Source organism: Otolemur garnettii, unplaced genomic scaffold, assembly GCF_000181295.1.
Source record: "Otolemur garnettii isolate 467f Iridium unplaced genomic scaffold, OtoGar3 scaffold00068, whole genome shotgun sequence".
Classification (NCBI taxonomy): Eukaryota; Metazoa; Chordata; class Mammalia; order Primates; family Galagidae; genus Otolemur; species Otolemur garnettii.
In genome coordinates this window covers 2,681,223-2,691,441 of record NW_003852463.1, presented here as the reverse complement: position 1 = coordinate 2,691,441, position 10,219 = coordinate 2,681,223, and the positions used below count along the sequence as shown (strand labels likewise).

The 10,219-nt window shown below is 42.8% G+C and overlaps 1 protein-coding gene across 1 annotated transcript in view; it reads left to right on the top strand.

Annotated features, from left to right (window-relative positions):
* Positions 1–5,977: 5,977 nt before the first annotated feature.
* ALMS1 (ALMS1, centrosome and basal body associated protein) overlaps positions 5,978–10,219 on the top strand; it is a 204,561-nt gene continuing 200,319 nt past the window's right edge. The window contains exon 1 of the mRNA XM_023515281.1: positions 5,978–6,289. Within this exon, the coding sequence (XP_023371049.1) occupies positions 5,978–6,289 (312 nt within the window). The remainder of the gene's footprint in view (positions 6,290–10,219) is intronic.

Here is a 10,219-nt window from a genome sequence, read left to right as displayed (position 1 = left end):
AGCCGCCTGAGCCACAGGCGCTGAGCCAGGGAGACAGGGTTTTAAAGGATAGTTTGACAGGCAGGGGATTAGGTAATTAGGTTTGCTAATTGGCAAAATTACAAGTGTCTGGAAATCATCTTGTTTTGCTTCAGCTCCTGGGGTCATGATTCCAGTCAAGTCGGTTTCTTAGTAAAAGTGGCTCAGTTAATCTGTTGGAATGCAGAACCTGGAAGATATCTCAAAAACTACCCTTAAGTTCTGAATAGGTGATGTTATATTTATGGAGAAAAGTTAAGAATCCTTACAACTACCAGTTGTGCCCTCTAGAGTAACAATTGTAGAGAAACCAAGAAGGGGATTTTTATTACAAATTTAGAGACACTACAAGGGCACAATGACTATTATCAAGCAAACTGAGGGGACAGTGGCTGATTATTATTTTAGCTATGTCTGTTCCTTCAGAGTTTTGGGGCCCTTATACCCCTTCACCAATTTGCAAGGGCAGTTTCAAGACCAGCTTCTAACAACACTGAGGCTTAGATTTTAGTAACATACTAAATTCCAGATGCCCTAGATTTATTTTCTCAGTTGCCACTTTGGTCAAAGGCAGACAGAATCAGGACATTAACCTATGATATTCAAATTTTCACAAATGCTAAGTTTGTGATGATCTGGAGAATATACTCTGTAGTTGGATTAAGGTTAATTCCTCCTTCCCTCCTTCTCCTGTTAAAGGATGAGTTGTTGAATCACATGATATGATAATGGCTGGGCAGAAACGTTTAAGACTCTAGATAGGATGTATTGACCAAGTGCAAAAAAAGCAATCACCATAAATAAAATGACTATCTCCCTTTGTAGTAAGTCTTGAACCAGGGGCCCAGATTATAAACTCCTGGCAATGAAACATGCCCTGAAACATCAGGGTCTGTTTTACAGAGCCAGGTAGCTTTTCTTTTCTTTCATTTTCAACCTAGTCATGTTCTACTAGTTTTGTTATTCAAGTGCAACAGTGAGTATTGCTAGTTAAGAGGTAATAAAGGGCTATATGCTTGTCCATGAAAACTCTGGCTAATGAACTCAAATTTAACTGGTTTGTCGAGCTTCCATAGCAGAAGTTGTGCCATTTATGAGATCTGCTAAAGTCAGAGACAAGTTTTGGATCTCCTTTTTGAGTTGTATTATCTTTGTCATGAAAATTTCATTCACAGTATATACATGAAGAGTGAGTTCTCCAACAGCCAGGCATTGAGGAGGATGCCTCTAGGGTGATATAGTGAGACGCTGTCTCAAAAAAAAAAAAAAAAGAAAGGGTGAGTTCTTCTAGGTGGCCTGTGACTGTGCTTGCCTCATTTTGTTGGTTTCTAGATATTCCTCCCAGAGAAACACAAGCCACTAAGGGGGTGGGGGGAGTAATTTGAAACACTGGAGGTTCTCTGACAATTAGCTTCAACACATAAGGTGAGTTAGTGTGTAGTATGGGGGTGGAAGGCTGATGTTCACTTAAAGAAGTAATTAGTACTTCAATGGGGTACAGACTATGTTGGGAGTATAAGAATCGATTAGCACACCAGGAATGAACCTAATTTCTTCCTCTTAGGATACATAGATTTCTTGAATAGAGTTAACAGGTTTCTGTAAAGCAGGTTGAAATGTTTCTTTTCTTTTTTCTTTTTTTGAGACAGAGTCTCACTATGTTGCCCTTGGTAGAGTGCTGTGACATCACTGCTGATAGCAACCTCCAACTCTTGGGTTTAAGCGAGTCTCTTGCCTCAGCCTCTCAAGTAACCAGCACTACAGGCACCCGCCACAACGCCTATTTTTTTGTTGTAATTGTCATTGTTGTTTGGCAAGCCCAGGCTGGGTTCAAACCTGCCAGCTCTAGTGTATGTGGCTGGCACCCTAGCAGCTGAACTATAGGCATGGAGCCAGGAATGTTTCTTTATTTATTTGAAACAGACTCTCACTTTGTGGCCCTCAGTAGAGTGCTGTGAGTCTCACTTTGTGGCTCTCAGTAGAGCGCTGTGGCATCACAGCTCACAGTAACCTCCAACTCTTGGGCTCAAGTGATTTTCTTGCCTCAGCCTTCTGAGTAGCTGGTACTATTGGTGCCTGCCACAGCACCTGTCTATTTTTTGTTTTTAGGAATGGGGGTCTCTAAAAAAACCTGGCATAGGCTGGTCTTTTTTTTTTTTTGAGACAGAGCCTCAAGTTGTTGCCCTGGGTAGAGTACTGTGGCATCACAGCTCACAGCAACCTCCAACTCCTGGGCTCAAGTGATTCTCTTACCTTTGCCTCCCAAGTAGCTGAGATCACAGGCGCCTACCTCCATGCCCAGCTAATTTTTGGTTGCAGCCATCATTGTTGTTTGGTGGGCCTGGGCTGGATTTGAACCTGCCAGCTCTGGTGAATGTGGCTGGCACCTTAGCCACTTGAGCTACAGGCGCCGAGCCTCAGTTTGGTATTGAACTCTGAGCTCAAGCAATCCCCTGCCTCACACGCCTGGCTTTCAGAATGTTTTTCTTTTTTTTTTTTGAGACAGAGTCTGGCTCAAGCGATTATCTTGTCTCCAGTAGCTTGACTACAGGTGCCCACCACAACACTCGGCTATTTTTAGAGGCAAGATCTCACTCTAGCTTAGGCTGGTCTCCAACTCATGAGCTTATGTGATCCGCCTGCCTCGGCCTCCCAGAGTACTAGGATTACAGGTGTAAGCCATCGTGTCCGGTCCATAGAACATTTCTTAAGAGACTCAACTGAGTACTGTAGCAAGAATAATTCTAGCATTAGTTTTCATTGGATTCACAAGATTTTTCTAATAGGGTTGTAATGACTTCAGAAAAACACTTTGTTGAAGTGTGAGTCAGGGTCCAATTTCTATAAGACTGAAGTTTGGGATTAATCATGTGAGGAAAGCGTAAGTACCAGAAATGACCTATAAAAGGAAATCAGTTTTATGAAGTCTATAAAAGTGCAGCTATTAGATTTTGTTAACAATCAGTTAAATTAGGAGCAACTATCTATGGCTTAGGAAAAACACACCACAGAGTGTTGTTTCTTTTTTTTTTTTGAGACAGAGCCTCAAGCTGTCCCCCTGGGTAGAGTGCTGTGGCATCACAGCTCACAGCAACCTCCAACTCCTGGGCTCAAGTGAGTATCCTGCCTCAGCCTCCCAACTAGCTAGGACCACAGGCACCCGCTATTTTTTGGTTGCAGCTGTCATTGTTGTTTGGTGGGCTGGGCTCAAACCCGCCACCTTAGGTGTATGTGGCTGGCAACTTAGCCACTTGAGCCACAGGCGCCGAGCCTGTTGTTTCTCTTTAGTGGCAGAAAAGCATTAAGAAATCAAAAGTAAAAGGATGAAGAGAAGGGAGATATTTAGAAAACAATTTGTTAGTAGAGAGCATTGAAATACAATAACAAGATTTGTAGTGGTGCAAAAGATGCTGAAGAATCACAAAATTAACCTTGTTCTCTTGTCTTGAGTATAAACCACCCACTTCTGCAGGCAGCAATCTTCTAATAGATTGGATGTCCAGTAGCCAGGAGAAAACGATGCATATCTTTTTAGTTGGTAACATGAATCCAAGGATCAATGTCTTAGAGTTTTACTGTTGATCCAGTTGTTAATAGTTCCTGATAAGGTCTTTTCTAGTGCAAGGGAAGTGCAAGGGAAATTTCTGTCTGATGCTTTTTCAAAAGACCAATTCTCCTGATTTCAGATCATGCAGAGGATGGATGCTTAGGTAGGTGTTTTGGAAATGCAGAACACCTAAAACACTTAACCCTAAAACACTTGGGAGAACTCATTCTTTTTTTTTTTTTTTTTTTTTAGAGAGAGAGTCTTACTTGGTCGCCCTCAGTAGAGTGCTGTGACACAATAGCTCACAGCAACCTCCAGCTCCTGGGCCTAGCTGATTCTCCTGCCTTAGCCTCCCAAGTAGGTGGGACCACAGGTGCCCACCACAATACCTGGCCATTTTGTTGTTGTTGTTGTTGTTGCAGTTTGGCTGGTGCCAGGCTTGAACCTGCCACCCTGGGTATATGGGGCTGGCGCCCTACTCACTGAGTTACAGGAGGCACCTCTGAGAACTCACTCTTCTTGTACATTCTGTGGATGAAATTTCCACAATTAATACAACTTGAAAGGAGGTCCAAAACTTGTCTCTGGACTTTAGCAGACCTCACAAATGGCACAAGTTTTACTATAGAAGCTCAACAAACCAGTTAAATTTGAATTCATTAGCCAGAGTTTTCATGGACAATCATATAGCTCTATATTTCCTGTTGTTGATAAAGCAGGAATTACCCTATGAGTCCCCTGAGGCCATGATTGATATCAGCTTGTATTTAGGTATCATCTAGTATTGGAACTAATTCTCCATAGTTGAATTTACAAAAAAAAGGAAATAATTTCCCAAACTGAGGCAGTCCTTTATTAACTCAGAAGATAACTTGTGGCTCTTAGAATGGATTGATGTTATCAACATCAAGGCAGATGAAAGCACTTTGGGCTTTGCAAGTTGGAGGGTTTCTGAAACCTTTGGTAACTATTTTTGGAATTCTCTTTATTTTTTAGGTCTTGTTTTTCCTGAAATGTGTAGATGATAATTATTTAATAACAGTATTAATGAAATGTGTGTTCCTGTTACTGGAGATATACATTGGGATTTCCTATTCAGAAATATAAAAATCAAGAATTTTTTCCCTACCATTATAGTCAAAGCTCTCCAGCAAGGAGAAGTCTCAACCTGCCCTAAGAATAAACAATAACCTTAACAATAACCTTAACCATAGTCCATTTAGAGATGTTCAACAGAGCTCCAAGGCTTTGGGCTCTTGTCCACATTCTACCTTTACAGTTTCACCAGGATGTGGTCATTGCCACATAGGATATACATCCTTGGCAATACCCCTAAAATTGTCCTACTGATGTTGGTTCAATATAATTGTTTGTGTATCTCTGGTATTGTGGGTAATGCCATGAAGAATTTTTGCTAGACTCCTTTAATTATGTCTATTTCCTTAGGTAACAGAAAACATGTCAAAATTCTTTCATATGCCATTCATTTCATAGGAGTTCCTAAAGTGTTCAGGAAATCCTTAAGCATTTCAAAACCGTCAATCCAAAAGCATATGCACTATCAGTATAAATAGTTACTCTTTTCTCCTGGACCAATTACAGAAGACTTGGATGGCAAACTGAGTCATCCATTTACTCTGTAAGAGGGTTTGGGAAAATGATTTTTTTTGAGCTTCAGATTCGTCAAACATGAAACAGTAGTAATACTTGTTTCACAGAACTGTGAGTATTTAATGAGTTATTGTACAATAATCAACGGATAATACCTGCCACAAGTCCTTCACACTGACTGTTTCCTTTAATTATCACGTTCACTCTAAGCAATAGGCCATCCTCATTTTATGGACACACAGCCTACGTGTAATCGGTGATGCCAGGATTTAAACTCCAATCCTTCTGATGCCAGCGCCCAGTCTGAAACCCTCTCTTATTCCCTGACACTTTCCTACGGTTAGGTTCAAGCACCCACCATACAGTTTGTGACGTAGCAGACACTCAACCTTAAAAACTATAATTTCCAAGTTTCATTATCACGGGTTTGTCTTAGAGTTTGCTCTTCCCCTGGGGAAGGCACAAAACTACAGCTGAGGGCTAGATGCTCCTCCCGCAGGGCCCTCTGCGCCCCAAGAGCCACCTTGTCCCAGTTTATTGTGAGCTTACAGTACTGTGAGCAAGTCCCCAACCCGTGACGGGGGCCAGGCTGTGGCGTTGCTAGTCTCCAACTCGCACCCGCGGGCTTCCCGCCCGCCCCCGCGGGGCGTCCCTAGCAACGCGCGCGCTCACACCTAGCCCCGCCCCTCCAGGCGGCTCGGCGCCTGCGCTCAGCCGCAACCGCCAGTCAGCTCCGGTCCTTTCCCCGCCCGCCCCCCTCCCCTCCCCCTCCTCCCCTGCAGCCCAGCGCGAGACACCAACATGGAGCCTGAGGACCTACCGTGGCCGGGCGAGCTGGAGGAGGAGGAGGAGGAGGCGGAGGCGGAGGCGGCGGTGTCTGCGTCTGCGAAGTTGGACGAAATCGTGGTGGAGGAGGTAGAGGAGGCAGAGGAGGCGGCGGGAAGGGAGTTGGACTCCGACATTAGCTATGTGTACCAGCTTCTGGAGAGTTCGGACGAAGACGAGGACGAGGAGGCCAAAGCCTGGCTGCAGGCGCATCCCGGCGGGACTTTGCCTACGCCGGTGCACCTAACGAGACACCGCACCTCGGAGGGCGAGCGGCCCTGCCGGGAGGTGAGCCGGGCTGGGGAGAGGTGAGGAGTCTCGGGGGGCAAGGCCGGAGGCTAAGCTCTGAGTGCTCTGCTGGGTTCACTGGCTGCAAAATAAAGAGCGCGCCTTTAAAGGCGAGCAGGGGGCCTTGACTCCCGACTCCCGCCCAGATGCAAACAGACTACTCCTTGTCACCTGTTCTTTCTGGCCGAGACTTCTCTTTTCCTCTCCCTGGGTAAGTCCTCGGTCTTTTGAATTACAGCAGATGTTCCGGGGTGCTAATGGTTCTTTGCGTGTATAGTTACTAATGGTTCTTTGCGTGTGTAGTTAAATACACGCGGGAGGCGGGAGGCTGAAGGCTGTATTGTGTCCTGAAGGAGGGAAAAGGGCGGTGTAGGTTTGGAGAGAGTAGTTGCCTCGGGAGTATCTTGTTCAAGAGACAATTAGCAGATTAACTTGACTGAAGTGTATGACTCTCCTTGAGGGAGTAGTGTGGATTATGTACGTAGCACTATCAGTTAGTCTTGAGAAGCACCTGCGCTTCCCTGGACCTTTGTTTGTAGCAATTAAAGGGGTCCCTAGCCAATAGGAGGGACTTGGAATATAAGAGGCTTGTCATGCAGCTCCAAACAGTCTGAAAACTAGAAAGCAAAAGGTAATACACAGTGGAGAAAGAGCCAATTTCATGGTCGACCTGCTAAGATCAAATGACTCTGTTCAATTTAATGCTAAAAAAAAATTCTGCTTTTCAAGGAGCAAGACCTGTGCTATTCAGTAGAGTAGCCACTGAATATGTGTGGCTCTTTCTATCTTAATTAGTTACAAATAAAATTAAAAATTCACTGCTTTTGTTGTTCTGTAATCACTTTTCAGGTGCTCAGGAGCCACACTTAGCTAGTGGCCACCATATTGTACAGTGTAGATACAGAACAGTTCTATCACCACAGAGGGTGATGCTGTAGACTGTTAATCACTAAAGAGTAGTTGTTTTGCCTGGTTAATATTCCAGTGGGTATTTAATTCATTGAGCATATTTATTAAGCATTCACCTTTTGCCACACATTATGTGGGATGCTAAGGACACGTTGGTGAACTCAAACATTTTTGGTCTTTGCCTTCTTAGGATTCATGGTCTAGACAGGGAGGTAGACAAAATTCAGATGATCACATAAGTAGATGCAAAACTGTTAAGTGTTACCATGGTATGCAAGTGTAAAGTAAGGTGATCTGGGGAAGTCAGGGAAGCTGGGGAAAGCTTTCTTGAGGAGATTATGATAGAGCTGATATCTGAAGACAGATTAAGGTTAATCAGGCACAAGAGCCTTCTAGTTGAGGGGAAAGCACAGAAGGGTACTGTTGATTAGAGAAAACATGGCATTTTCAAAGGTCCAAAGGCAAGTGTGTTTAGAGCACAGTCTACATTGCTTTGTGTGCTATGCAACGAGTTAAGGCTTTTATCTCTGGAGATTGGGCAAGACAGTGAAAGTGTTTTAAACAAGAAATGTCTGATAAGATTTGTGTTTCAGAAAGATCATTTTGTAGCAGGGTAGAGAAGAGATGTGACAGCAGTGTGGGATGGGGGACAGCAGCCATGGGTCAGGGATACTAGTCAATAGGCCAGTGCCTACTGATTAGAGATACTAATCAGCATTGCTGGCAAAAGATGATAATGTTTTGGAATAGGGATATGTTGGTGGATACAGGGAAAATTAGATTCAAAAGATATTTAAGAGGCAAAATAATCATATTTAATAATGGTTTGACTGTGGAAGTTGAGGTGTTCAATGATTAGAGGAGAGGTCTGGGCTGGAGATTTCAAGTTGTAAGTCATCTGTATAGAGATGATAATTAAAGCCACACTTGTGGCTAGGACTTCTTTTATTTTGTTCTGTGACTTGTTTGAATAACTATTAAGGTTTAATTTATATATTTAAACCTGGAAGAGGAATTTTTGAACTAACCTTCTTTAACACCACAGCCAAGGTGAGAAAATTATCCTATTCAACAGTGACTTATCTATGTGCAATAGAAAGTCTTGCTTTTGCAGCCCAGCTTACTTTCCCCTCCAGAATTTTTTTTTGAGAGAAATCAGAAAATATATGAAGATGTAGATGGTATTATGTATTAAAGATAGCTTTAAGGTGATTAATAAAAATTAGGATCATTTTTCCTTTAGGTCACTGACATTAAAACTTAGTGGCATAGGTGAAAAGTGTTTAAAGGAGAAAATGTTTAATATGTTTCTTACTAGAAATGTATGAAGTGTGAAATTCTTAGAAGATGTGTTTGTTGTGTAGCATTTAATGTGTATTCTAAGGTCATCAAGTAATAGGAAAAATTAATTTCATCCAGTTTACTCTCTAGTTAAATGACAAAGTTGAAGTATTCAATTTATTCTCTCATTTCTCATTAGATAATAAGGATGTTCTAGTGTGCTGTATAAGGCAGTGATTAAGTTTGTAGTCCTGTTATTGGGACTGGGGTAAGGTATGGACCTGTTTAAATTTGAAGCAAAATGACCAGCCTTATAATCAAGTCTTTTTTTTTTTTTTTAATAGACAGAGTCTCAGTTTGTCGCCCTTGGTAGAGTGCCATGGCATCACAGCTCACAGCAACCTCCAGCTCTTGGGCTTAGGTGATTCTCTTGCCTCAGCCTTCTGAATAGCTGGGATTACAGGGGCCCGCCACAATGCCTGGCTATTTGTTGTTGTTGTTGTTCTTGTGGCAGTTTGGCCAGGGACAGGTTCGAACCTGCCACCCTTGGTTCATGGGGCCAGCACCCCACTTAGTGAGCCACAGGTGCCACCCCATAACCAAGTCTTTTTAAGAGCTCTGAGAAGTGGGTGATACAGAGCCTTTGTTGTTTATGCTGGTTCTACAGACCATTTGAACTCCTCTCTTTGTAACTGCTCAATGTAAATTTCTTTTTCTTTTCTTTTCTTTTCTTTTTTTTAAGACAGAATCTCACTTTGTTGCCTTTGGTAGAATGCCATGGCATCATAGCTCACAGCAACCTCAAACTCTTGGGCTCAAGCAATTCTCTTGCCTCAGTCTCCTGAGTAGCTGGAACTACTACAGGCGCCTGCCACAATGCCCTGCTATTTTTAGACACAAGGTCTTGCTTGGCTCAGGCTGGTCTTGAACCCGTGAGCTCAGGCAATCCACTCACCTCAGCCTAAGTGCTAGGATTATAGGCATGAATCACTGTGCCTTGCCTCTTCGATGTAAATTTCTGAGCTATGTTGGGGTAGATGATTCAGTTCTGTGGTTTGGTATCACTAGAAAATCTTGGTCTCCAATTTTTTTTTTTTTTTTTTTTTTGAGGTAGGGTCTCACTCTGTGCCCTGGGCTAGAATGTGCCATGGTGTCAGCCTCATTATAGCACCTGGGCTCAAGCTATCCTCATAGCTCAGCCTCCCAAGTAGCTGGGATTATAGTCACCTGCCACAATGCCAGGCTAATTTTTACTATTTTTTAGTAGAGATTAGGTCTCACTCTTGCTCAGGTTGGTCTTCAACTCCTGAGCTCAAGGAATCCTTCTGCTTTGGCCTCCCAGAATCCATTGTCAAATGTGAGGTTGTGAAGACCACCTACTTTTATGTTTTCTGTGACAATTGTATAGCTTTTACTCTTACATTTAGGTCTTGATCCACTTTGAGTTAATTTTTATATATGGTATGAAGAAAGGGTTCAAGCTTCATTCTTTTGTATGGGATTTCCCAGCATCATTTGTTAAAGAGACTTTTTTTCCGCTATTGATCATCAAAAATCAATTGACCATAGCTAACCATATAGGGGTTTATTTCTGGACTTTCAATTCTGTTCCATTGATCTATATGCCTAGCCTTGTGCTACATCACACTTTTTTAATTACTGTAGCTTTGTTATAAGTTTTTTTTTTTTTTTTTGAGACAGAGCCTCAAGCTGTCCCCCTGGGTAGAGTGCTGTGGCATT